This window comes from Caretta caretta, chromosome 21 (assembly GCF_965140235.1).
Source record: "Caretta caretta isolate rCarCar2 chromosome 21, rCarCar1.hap1, whole genome shotgun sequence".
Classification (NCBI taxonomy): domain Eukaryota; kingdom Metazoa; phylum Chordata; order Testudines; family Cheloniidae; genus Caretta; species Caretta caretta.
Window position 1 is genome coordinate 11994466 of NC_134226.1, and position 10977 is coordinate 12005442.

The 10977-nt window shown below is 49.7% G+C and overlaps 1 protein-coding gene across 1 annotated transcript; it reads left to right on the top strand.

The window, feature by feature from the left end:
* LHFPL5 (LHFPL tetraspan subfamily member 5) lies at positions 1–10977 on the top strand. The gene is made up of 4 exons (XM_048826956.2): positions 1–767; positions 9116–9352; positions 10253–10286; positions 10683–10977. The coding sequence occupies exons 1-3, from the start codon at positions 356–358 to the stop codon at positions 10267–10269; spliced, it is 666 nt and encodes a 221-aa protein (XP_048682913.1). The 5' UTR covers positions 1–355; the 3' UTR covers positions 10270–10286; positions 10683–10977.

A 10977-nucleotide genomic window follows, 5' to 3' on the forward strand; every position in this document is an offset into this window, starting at 1 on the left:
CCGGAGGACGAAGGGGGCGGAGGCAGCGGCGCCGGGAGACACGGGGCTGGAAGGAGCCGGGGCGAAGCGGCTGGTCCCCCGGGCGCGCAGCTGGGAGCCGGGCAGCCCATCCCCGGCCGGACTGGGGCTGCAGCCGAGAATCTGGACACGGAGCTTGCTCGCCAGAGCTGGGCCCTGAACACGGGGCTCTGGGGCCAGAGCCGCCCCCTGGGTCGGGGGGTGCAGGTGCAGGGCACCCTCCCCCCTCACTGACTTCCCTGGGTGCCCACCAGGAGGCAGCCCCCCCAGCCAGGGAGCCCCCGGCCCCACGCTCCCAGCCCTGGGCCAGCCCAGAAGCAGCCCACCCAGCCGCGCCATGGGGAGGATGCTGCCAGCCCAGGAAGCAGCCCGGATCTACCACACCAACTACGTGCGGAATGCCCGGGCCATGGGGGTGCTGTGGGCGCTCTTCACCCTCTGCTTCGCCATCGTCATGGTGGTGAGCTTCATCCAACCCTACTGGATCGGTGACAGCATCGACACCCCGCAGGCCGGCTACTTCGGCCTCTTCTCCTACTGCATTGGCAACGCCCTGACCGGCGAGCTCATCTGCAAGGGCAGCCCCCTGGACTTTGGCACCATCCCCTCCAGTGCCTTCAAAACGGCCATGTTCTTCGTGGGCATCTCCACCTTCCTCATCATCGGCTGCATCCTCTGCTTCAGCCTGTTCTTCTTCTGCAATTCAGCCACCGTCTACAACATCTGTGCCTGGATGCAGCTGGCGGCAGGTAAGTAGCTCCAGGGGGTACAGCCCAACCCCGTCCCAGGGGCAAAAGTGCACCCGTGGCCGAGGGCCACCTCCTTACTGTTTGTGTTACCACAGCCTCTGCAGGGCCCATCTGAGATCAGGACATTCCCAGAGCTGGGGGAAGCAATATAAAAGGCTGGCAACTGCAGACCGAACAGAGAAACTTACTCTGTATTTTTTCTTCTACAATTTGGGTCAATTTAATGCTGGTGAAAGGAGCCAGAGGGACAAAATTAGAACCTGATCTCCTGCCCGGCCACAAAACAGGCCCGTTCAGGTATTTGAGATCCCCATCTACCTTTGTGTCTCATCCCTGCCCTGGCAGGGTGACGTCCCAGGGGAAGAAGGTAGTTTATCGTCTTCCTGAGCCACACACTCATGGGGGTCTCTGCTGAGACGGCCAGTAACAATAGTAATACCTAGCTCTTCCAGGGCACTTTTCATTGGTAGATCTCAAAGTGCTTCGCAAAGGAGGTCAGTAGCATCACCCCTATTTTACAAATGGGGAAACTGAGGCACAGACCAGTAGTGTGACTTGACCCAAGTCACCCAGCAGGCCAGCGCCAGGTCGCCGGAGGTCCAATTCAGTGCTCCATCTGCTAGGCCACATTACCAATAAAGGTACCATTTAGGGCCAAATGTGAGAGTGGTTTTGCAACATGGAAACCAGGCCCTAGGGAAGCGAGCTCAGACCTGTTAGACTCATTGCACCTAGGGAAGCAATGCTCTTGCTGGTGCAGTAGCTGCACTTGCTGAAGCATGAAGGGGAGAACTGCTCAGTCAGAGCCATCTCCCCTCTAAACGTTTAGTTGGATCTAGCTTTACTTGAGGCAGATATAAAGGGTCACATTCGAATACTTTACTCATCATGAGAAGCCCCATCCTACGTGAACTCCCCTATTGATTTCAGTGGGGCCTCCCCTGGAGCGGGGCACTTTTCCACTAGCCCTTTCTGCCCAAAGTTTAGTTCTGTAAGGTAGGAGCCAGCTCAGAGAAACATCAGCTTGCAAGGCCAGGCCAGTTCCGGACTGAAAGATGCTGGGTGAAGCAAACATGCATGGGTGCAGTTTTCCTGCGCTACTTAGAGTGGAAGGACAAAATCCTTTCCAGTTAAACAAACAGGTGAGAAAGCCAGGAACAAATGTGGGTCTGAGGCCCAGAGCACCCGCCTCTCTCACCGCCCCCTCTGCCATTGGAGGTGGGGTGGTTCCCTGCCTCTAAAACTCATGCCCTGTAATTGGTTCCTGACTTGCAGAGAACAAATGAGGAGCATGAGTTAAAATGGGACACGAGGTCAAGATTTGCCATATTAGTTCAGACTGTTAGTCCACTAAGCCTCTCCACCTTCTGCAGAAGCCAGTAGGTGATGCTTTAGAGGCATATGAAGCAAAGCCCGTAGGCACCCAGCAAGAGGTGCAGTTCTGTGGGGGGAGGGGGAGGAAATTCCCTCCCAACTGCTATGGCGGGCACCTGATGCTCTGAGGTATGGGACTTGATTGGCTTGCGGTAAGGCAAGCATTATTGGACATAAAATTATCCACCTAATGAACTCAGGTTGCAGCTACTACAGGCCAAGCAGATGCCAGGGCAGGGAGCTGATAAGCATGAGCAGACTAATATGGTGAGGCAATTTACAGCCACTGTTGGTCAGTGCACCTTTTGTTTACCCAGCACATCAGAAAGTAGGGCATGCATCTTACCGTAACACTTGGGACAGAAGGATAACAACTTTCCAGGCTACCCAACCCATTCAGCTTAGCCTGGGGTTTACTGGGTGGAATTACCATTAATTAAACCCTGCCAGCGATGCTAGTCCTCAGAGGCAAGGGGCATGGTGAAGGCTGTGTGCTTTCCCTGTTGCAATGAGAAGCTGCTGAAATCCAATCCTATCATCCCCAGCCTCCTGAAATATTGATGTCAAAGAGGAAGGCAGCATCCTGTTCCAGTTCCTGCTTGGCTCAGCAGGCGGGGAGCCTTGCTCGTGGTGAAAATGCCACGGAGATAGAGAAAGTCGGGCCAGCTTCAGCACTGGTGGAAAGGCCCTGCAGGCAATGGAATTGCAGCAGGGCAGACTTTAGCCCTTAAGGTATCAGCTAATTCCAACTGGTCTAAAGGAAACAAACTCAAAGATTAAGATAAGAGGCTTGGAAGCAGTTCAAAAGTCCAAGGAACCTGAATAACCAAAGGTTTCCTGCCCCAGAGGATTTGAGTAGCAATTTCTTATATCTTTGCTTCTGCTGTTAGCATGACACATGGGGAAACAATGCAGCACATGGGAAGGAACTTGGTTTTCTAAAGAAAGCAGTGAAGTCTTAGTCCTTTCTCCCCATCTTTTCCCTTTGGAGGCAGACAGATCAGAGAGGGAAGGGTTAGGAGCTGTGCTCTGTTCAGTGACACATGGCAGATTAATAATAGAGAGAAACATGGCGAGAGAGTTAAATCTCCTTAATAAAATAAAGCCTTTATCTGATTAGGGTAAAGGAGGGCTTGGGATATGACTGACAGCCAGCCAGCCACCTTCCTCTTACATACCATCAAAGATGAAATATGGAGGCTAAAAGTTATTACCTGCCCATGCCAGTTAAGGTAAAACAAATAGACAGAGGACAGCCAGGCTGGGATGCCTTGGCTTTTAACTCTCTCCGAGAAGGGCTAGGGTATTAGTGTGCTGGAGCTGGGGGCACTGATGGAGGATTTGGGTTTGGACATTGGAAATCCCATGGTGAAGGAAGGGTTTCAGGCTGTGCATGATCTGGCTGCTAGCAAATGGACAATGCAACCTGCCCCAGAGAGGCAGTGGCCCTGCAGCCAGGCCTGTGCTTTCCTAGGGAACACATGTTTCAAACACACCGCCAGATTTCCTTCCTGCGGGGGGTGAGGGGGTGTGTCTTTAGACAAAGGCAACCAAACTCATCCATGCCAAGGAAGCCATGATATTGTCCAGTCCAACCCACATCACCCTCGCCCTGGCCTGTGCTGAACTGTTCTTGAGAGTCGATATGTTTAGGGCTTTGCCCACTCTAGTTTTCAATACTGCAAACCATGCGGGTGCACCAAGTCCCACGGTAGACTGTTCCACAGCCACAAAGACTCTTATATTCCTTGTACAAAAGGAAGTCACAGAGGCCCCGGCCGCTGTGCAAGCAGACCGCGAGAGACTCCCGGTGCTGAGGAGATCACAACGGAAGTAGACCAGACATGACTATCCCCATTTTACAGATCGCAAACTGAGGAACACAGAGATTAAGGCCAAGATTTTCAAAAGTGATGAGTGGTTTTAAGTGCCTAACATGAGACACTTTTAAGGGGTCTGGTTGTCAGAGGGTGGGGGGCTCTGCACTTATGGAAAACCAGGGTCTTTTTTAGATGTCTCAGGTTAGGCACCCAAATGAACTGGGCAGTTAGGACAATCTTGGGCTACGTGATTTGCCCAAGGCACATAGGCAGTCTTTTGGCAGGATGGGAATTGAACCGAGATCGCCCGAGTGCTTTAACCACACAGCCATCCTTCCATCTCACACAGTCTTAGTTTTCCTGAAACATACACCTGCCACCAAGCCACCTCAGCCTTTCACCAGCCTGTTGTCTCTGTTGACTGAGTCACAATCTGGGTCTAGCAGTCCAGTAGCCGCCAGTCTAACCTGCAGTCCTAGCTCCGCTGATCAGCCCTGGAGGCATGGCTGGCCGGCCTCATGTCAGGGGCTCTCCACGCCCGCAGCAGATTGTGTTAGCACCATGGACAGAGCCTGTAGCTTCTCTCTGATTTCTCTATCACATCTCAAAGCTGGTGGGGGTCGTGGAAGGGACACCAGCGGCGATAAAAGGTTCCAGTGGCAACTGATGGGCTGAGAGGAAGGATTGTCTGGGTTAAAGCTGAGACTCAGGTGATGGGGGTTCAATTCTGTGACTCTGCTACAGACTAACGGTTTGTTGACACTTAGGGTTTCAACCAGGCCAGTAAGGAGTTGTGTCACCCTTGCCCTGCAACTCTGGGTGCCTTAAATGGTATTCTGCTGTGGCTCACAGCCCTGACACCATCAGCCAGCCCAGTAATTCAATGTTGATAAGTGCAAAGTAATGCACAGTGGAAAACATAATCCCTACTGTACATACAGAATGTTGGGGTCTAAATTAGCTATTACCACTCAAGAGATCTTGGAATCATCGTGGATTATTCTCTGAAAACATCTGCTCAGTATGCAGCAGCAGTCAAAAAAGCTAAACAGAAGGTTAGGAGACGTTAGGAAAGTGATTGATAATAAGACAGTAAATACCATCATGGCACTTAAATCCATAGTGCGCCCACACCTTGAATACTGCATGCAGTTCTAGTCACCCCATCTCAAAAAAGATATATTCGAATTGGAAAAGGTACAGAACAGGGCAACAAAAATGATTAGGGGTATGGAATAATTTCTGTATAAGGAGATATTTAAAAGACTGGGACCGTTCAGCTTGGAAAAGAGATAGCTGAGGCTGGGGATAGGATAGCAGTCTATAAAACCACGGCTGGTGCGGAGAAAGTGACTAGGGAAGTGTTATTTACCCATTCGCAGAACACATGAACCAGGAGTCACCCAATGAAATTATAGGAAACACGTTTAAAACAAACATAAGGAAGTACTTCACACAACGCACAGTCAACCTGTGGAACTCATTGCCAGGGGACATTGTGACAACCAAAAGAATAAACTGGGTTCAAAACAGAATTAGATAAGTTTATGGAGGATAGGTCAATCAATGGCTATTAGCCAAGATGGTCAGGTATGCAACCCGGTGCTCTGGGTGTCCCTGAGCCTCTGAGTGCCAGAACCTGGGACTGAACAATGGATCACTTGCTAAGTGCCCTGTTCTGTTTAGGCCCTCTGAAGCATCTGGCATTGGCTGCTGTCAGAGACAGGACCCTGGGCCAGATGGACAATTGGTCTGACCCAGTATGGCCGTTCTTACGTTCAGACTGAGCAGGCACCAGGCGGCTAGTTATTTTAGGTGCAGGTGGGGCAGGGGCATAAAGGGTGGGAAGGAACCTCTATTTTATTTGTATCAGGATCACATCTCAGCCCAAGATGTAGGTATTCCTTTAAAGCTTCCCCGCCCATCCCCCTCCTCCTCCACACTGAGCTGCAGGGGAAGGTAATTAAGTGTACCGGAAGGCACAGTTTCTAAATGAAGAGAGATGGCTTATGGAGAGCCAGTAAGATGCACAAATGCCCTTACTACTGTCCTCCCACAAGCCTTTGAAAAAACCCTCAGCAAACCGTTGCCAGGCAGCAGCTATCCACCGTCCTGAGAATGTTCTCTGGCCTACAGTGATCCCAGTGACAGAGAGACATGGAGGCTTCAGGGAAGGGGGGTGTGTGTGTGTAGGGGGAAGGCAACCGCAGCATCTTTACACCACTGAATAGCAAGAAGGATGGATGGGGCTGCTGCTAACCTGCTGTCACCTGATGCATCAGAGAATTTAAACAGCATAAAGTACAGTAACTACGAGCGCACAGCGACTTCAGGGAACCATTAGCTGCGTGTCTCTGGAGAGAGGGTGTGTGCCATGGAGAGAAATAGTTTCTCATTCCAGAGCTCTTGGCCCAGGAACGGTCCTGTAGCGTACGAGGGAAGTGCATGTTTCTGGCAAAAGGATGTGCATTGAAGTTATATACGATGTGGATTTGCACTGGATATAACATTTGCACTATAGGCTGTCCGTCCCCTTGTGCTAGATATTGTATAAACATATTGGCCCCGACCCAGAGAGTTGGGGGGGGAGGGAGAGTGAAGAGCAGTGAAGTCTCTTTCAATCTGCTCAGAAAGTTGCTTTGTAAAGCTTTTGGTGGGAGCTGTATGTGGACATTTTGAAGAACTCATTGCAGTGGTATTTGTATTAGGGTAGCTTAGGAGCTCCAAATCAATCATTGTGTTAGGCACACACATCTGAAAAGAGAATCCCTGCTCGGAATCTGAAATGCCTACAACGCCTATTGGTTAATTTAACCATGGCAAGGCCCTTGTTAAGTCCTCTTGTGGGCAACTGGCCAATACCTTTGGCCAAACGTGACAATCCCTGTCTCACATAATAGTAACAAGCCTTTGCTGCCTGTCAGGCCAAGCTGGCGTGGCCCCGCTCTTGGTTGGATAGCATTTCCCGGTTTGTCTGTGCAAAGCCCCGGAGCAGAGGAGAAGGGGAGACAGTTGTATGGGATGGGGACATAGGAGACAGAAAGAGCCCCTGGCATAGGGGGAAGGGCAGAGGGAATGGCAGGGAGCCCCTGAAATAGACACAGATAGGAGGGTGGCACACAAGGAACTAGTGGGGAAGAATACAAGGAGTCCTTCATGTGGGCACTGAGGTCAGCGTCCCCACTGCCCGCCTTTCCTCTCAAAATATTCATCACTTGATGCCAGGAGCCCACACATGGTGCTAGGCATCATACAAACATTAGTATGAAAAATTAAACTCCACAACTCCCCCCAACCACTTCTTTACAATCAGCCAGTGGCAAACTGGGACTAGGACCCCAGGCATCCTCCTCCAAGGGCTACCACCCAAGAGTCACCTATAATGACTCTTCAGAGAGACTCTAGACCATACTCAGCAGCCAAAGCCCCTTTGTGACTTCAGCAGACAAGCTACCCGGCCGAAAAGGAAAATGAAGCCACTGCTGCATTTGCTCTAGTTAGCAGCAGGAACGGGTGTCTTACGGTGCAGACATGGCACACAAGCGAAAGCAGCTCAGGACCAGGAACGGATCAGACCACTGGGTCGCGTACACTCCCAGCGGTAGGCTAACTGTTTACAAAAGGAGTTGACCATGGGGGATTCCAAGTGAACCCATTTCAAAATTAACCTGGGGGTCAATCCCTTGGGCTGCAATAAAATACACCTAGACAGAGGTTAGCCGAACACTGGTTAAACAAAGGGTAAGACAAGTTCCTCCAGCCCAAACAAATCCACTGAAAATCTGTTTTAAGCCATTAGGAGGGGACAATTCCTAGGGAGGGAGATGGTGCCTTTGACAGGATGCTGTTGCATATTCATGCCAGAATGGAAGGGCATTGCCAAGGCGACCAAGTTACTGGGAGGTTTTGCAGAAGCATTTCCTGTCGCGAATAGCGTTGTGCTCCTGGCCTCACGGGTTTGGTGCCAGTCTGACTGTGTGGGTAACCAAAATAGTTACACTGGGACAACCCCAACTGCGGATAGTTACACTGCTAGAAAGGTAGTTCGCACTACTGTAGCTTATTCGCCTCCTGCTGTGGAAATAAATGACACCTGTATATTGCTATAACTTCATGCACACAGGGGTGTGGGGTGGATGATGTACCCCTTTAACGGTACTGTTCTAGCTGCACTTGGGTAACTTTTCTCTTTAGACCTGCCCTTGCTCCCATATAACTAGGCTCCAGGAAAGTGAGATCACACCAACACCGTGCACTGGATGCAAAACTACAACTGCGGGGCGTTAACCCACTTACGCCTCACGATGCATTTTAGTCCTCGAGCTTTTGATTCTCTCTCTCTTCCTACCTCAGTGCCTCACTTCTCCGACTGGAAGGATAAATACCCACCTGAGTGGAGCACTTTGAGGTTTACAATAGAAAAGTGCAACCTGGTTATTATGGGAAGATGGTTTGGGGGGAGGAACTAATCAGATTGGTCGGTAAGAGGCTGAACTACCTGTAGCTGCCTGAGTTGGAGACCAGAGCTAAACCATGTTAATAAATTCATCATTTAGCACAACTCAGCCTTCGAGGGTGGGTCTGGTATTGATGCTAGAATGTAGAAACAGCTTTGTAGGGTATTTTTCAGCCAAGAAACTGCTTTACAGAGGCAACTTTCCTCTCCATTTCACCAGCCGCGGAGAATAAGGCACGGAGCAGTTGAAAGGGATGTTCTGTAGTTTATTCAGTAGTGAGCTGTTCGGTGATGTCCATTTAGCCCGCAGCTCGCTCTTGGGGCTGGTGGTTCGTAGTCATGGGCACGTAACAGACAGGGCTGGTTCTATTCCGAGCCAGATCCTGTGCCGTCAACAGCAGTAGCTCTGCCGTTAGTGTCCAGGAGCACCGCCTGAGGTGCTGCATGATGCTAACGGATGATTAGGTTCCAGGAGAAGAGGCTCACAGAAGATCCACTTTGAGCTGTGAACGGTTACGCTTGCGGAACCTTCGTGGAAAGGGGAGTGGGCACAATGACTCCATTAAAAAAAAAAAAAAAGGATGAATTAGGATCTAGGAATCTTTTTGGGTGGCGCTTTCCTCCCAGCTCCAGTCCAGGGGGCAGTGCACTACCCCTGTGCAACTGGTGCTCACGTCCTGTGTTTTTTCCCCCTGCAGCGGGCGGCCTAATGATAGGTTGCCTGATCTACCCGGATGGTTGGGATTCCAATGAAGTGAAGCGCATGTGCGGGGACAAAACTGACAAATACACACTAGGGGCGTGCACCGTGCGCTGGGCCTTCATCCTCTGCATTATTGGGATCCTCGACGCCCTCATCCTCTCCTTCCTGGCCTTTGTTCTAGGGAACCGGCAAGATAACCTCCTCCCAGACGATTTCAAAGTAGAAAATAAAGGTAATGGCCTCACTTTGTTCTCTCCCCTGCTCGCCCAGTAGAGTGTACTTCAAAACCCCTGAGTGGTCACTGCCACCTATAAAGCCTGCAGCCATGCCCATGGGGCCCAGATACCATGATAGGTGTGAATTATAGTGACTTGGAAAGTGCTAGAGATGGGAAATAAAGGGGAAGGGATATTCAGGAACAAGGAGATCAGGTAGGTTCTACAGTACAGGCCAGGTCAGGCTTCTGCCCACTCATTGTGGCTAGCTGGCTAATTGCTTTCTAGAAATTAGTACTTTCCCACCATTAACAGGCTCCAGGCCAATCAGGTAGGAGAAGGCAGACATTACCCAGGGAGCTACCCAGGGCAAATGTTACCCAGACATGGCAACTGACACCACCAAAGAGGCTAGACCAGGAATGGCAGAGAAAGTCAGTTCATTTCATCCAGGGAAGAAATTGGTTACAAGGATCCTAAGACTTGTATTTCATCTCAGTAGTGGAGAGATTGCTATCCCATTTCACACACCAGGTGGTGTATGTTAAAAGCACTTGGTAATGGATTAGTATCCAGCACTATCTATCCTGCAAACAGCATTTGGATTCTGAAGCACATGGGCATCATGTATTAAACAAGTGTTAAGGGAAACCTCAGGCAGGGGCTAGTCCATTTCCACAACTATTAAATGAATGCAAGGAGACTGCATCATTAAGTAGACACTGAATGAGGTTGGTCCACGATCAGTATGCAGCAGGGCATGAGACACAGCCTTCTCATTCATTAGCCACCTTAATGAGGTCACCTTTTCCCTTAACACATGAAACTGATACAACTTTTGAAGACAGCTGCTCCTGTTCTTTCCCTCCATTACACTCCCACTCACCCTAGTATAAAGACAGCTCTTTGTTTTACAGAGGAGGGCCATGAATGAAGAAGCTGAACACCACAGTAAGTAATCCTATTTGAAATTACTGCTAAACTTGTTCCAAGTATATGTAATCTAAGTATATTTGGCAGGATTCCTGAAAGATTACTGGTAATTTTTGGTTTCAGAGTATCAGCAGTGTTAGTCTGTATCCACAAAAAGAAAAAGGAGGACTTGTGGCACCTTAGAGACTAACAAATTTATTTGAGCATAAGCTTTCGTGAGCTACAGCTCACTTCATCGGATGCATTTCAAGACCCTGTATTCCCATTGCTTCTAGTTATATCATCTTTGCTTTAGTACCTTATGGCACTAAAGCAGCAATAACTTACTGCACACAATGGGATTTAAAAACCCTTATGTTGATCTACTTTAGAATGCGACAAAACTGTAATTTAACCTTTTCCTTCTCTTTCCAGGGACATCTAGAGCCCCACCAGGTAACTACCAGAAACTTGATGCTTTTCTTACAGGTCATTTTGAAGGAACTCTATTCTCCCTACAAATTTCTTGAAAAGATTCCATGCAAGGGGCTGCTGGAGACTCGACCCCCTCATGGTGTTTATTTGGAGGGAGGGACCCTATCAATTACAGAAGGGGGAGTAGGAGGGAGGAGCCAGTGTGTGCTTTAGCTACTTACAGTCACATTTTGTACTGGCTTGTTGCAAGAAAAAATTGCAGAATAAAAGGCAAAGTTGCAGTGTCCTTGGAAAA

Bases quoted from the DNA above. Each gene is read 5' to 3' on its own strand.
- LHFPL5 (XM_048826956.2), top strand. From the start codon at position 356: ATGGGGAGGATGCTGCCAGCCCAGGAAGCAGCCCGGATCTACCACACC. The intron at 768-9,115 runs GTAAGTAGCTCC...TTCCCCCTGCAG, and splicing joins CTGGATGCAGCTGGCGGCAG to CGGGCGGCCTAATGATAGGT.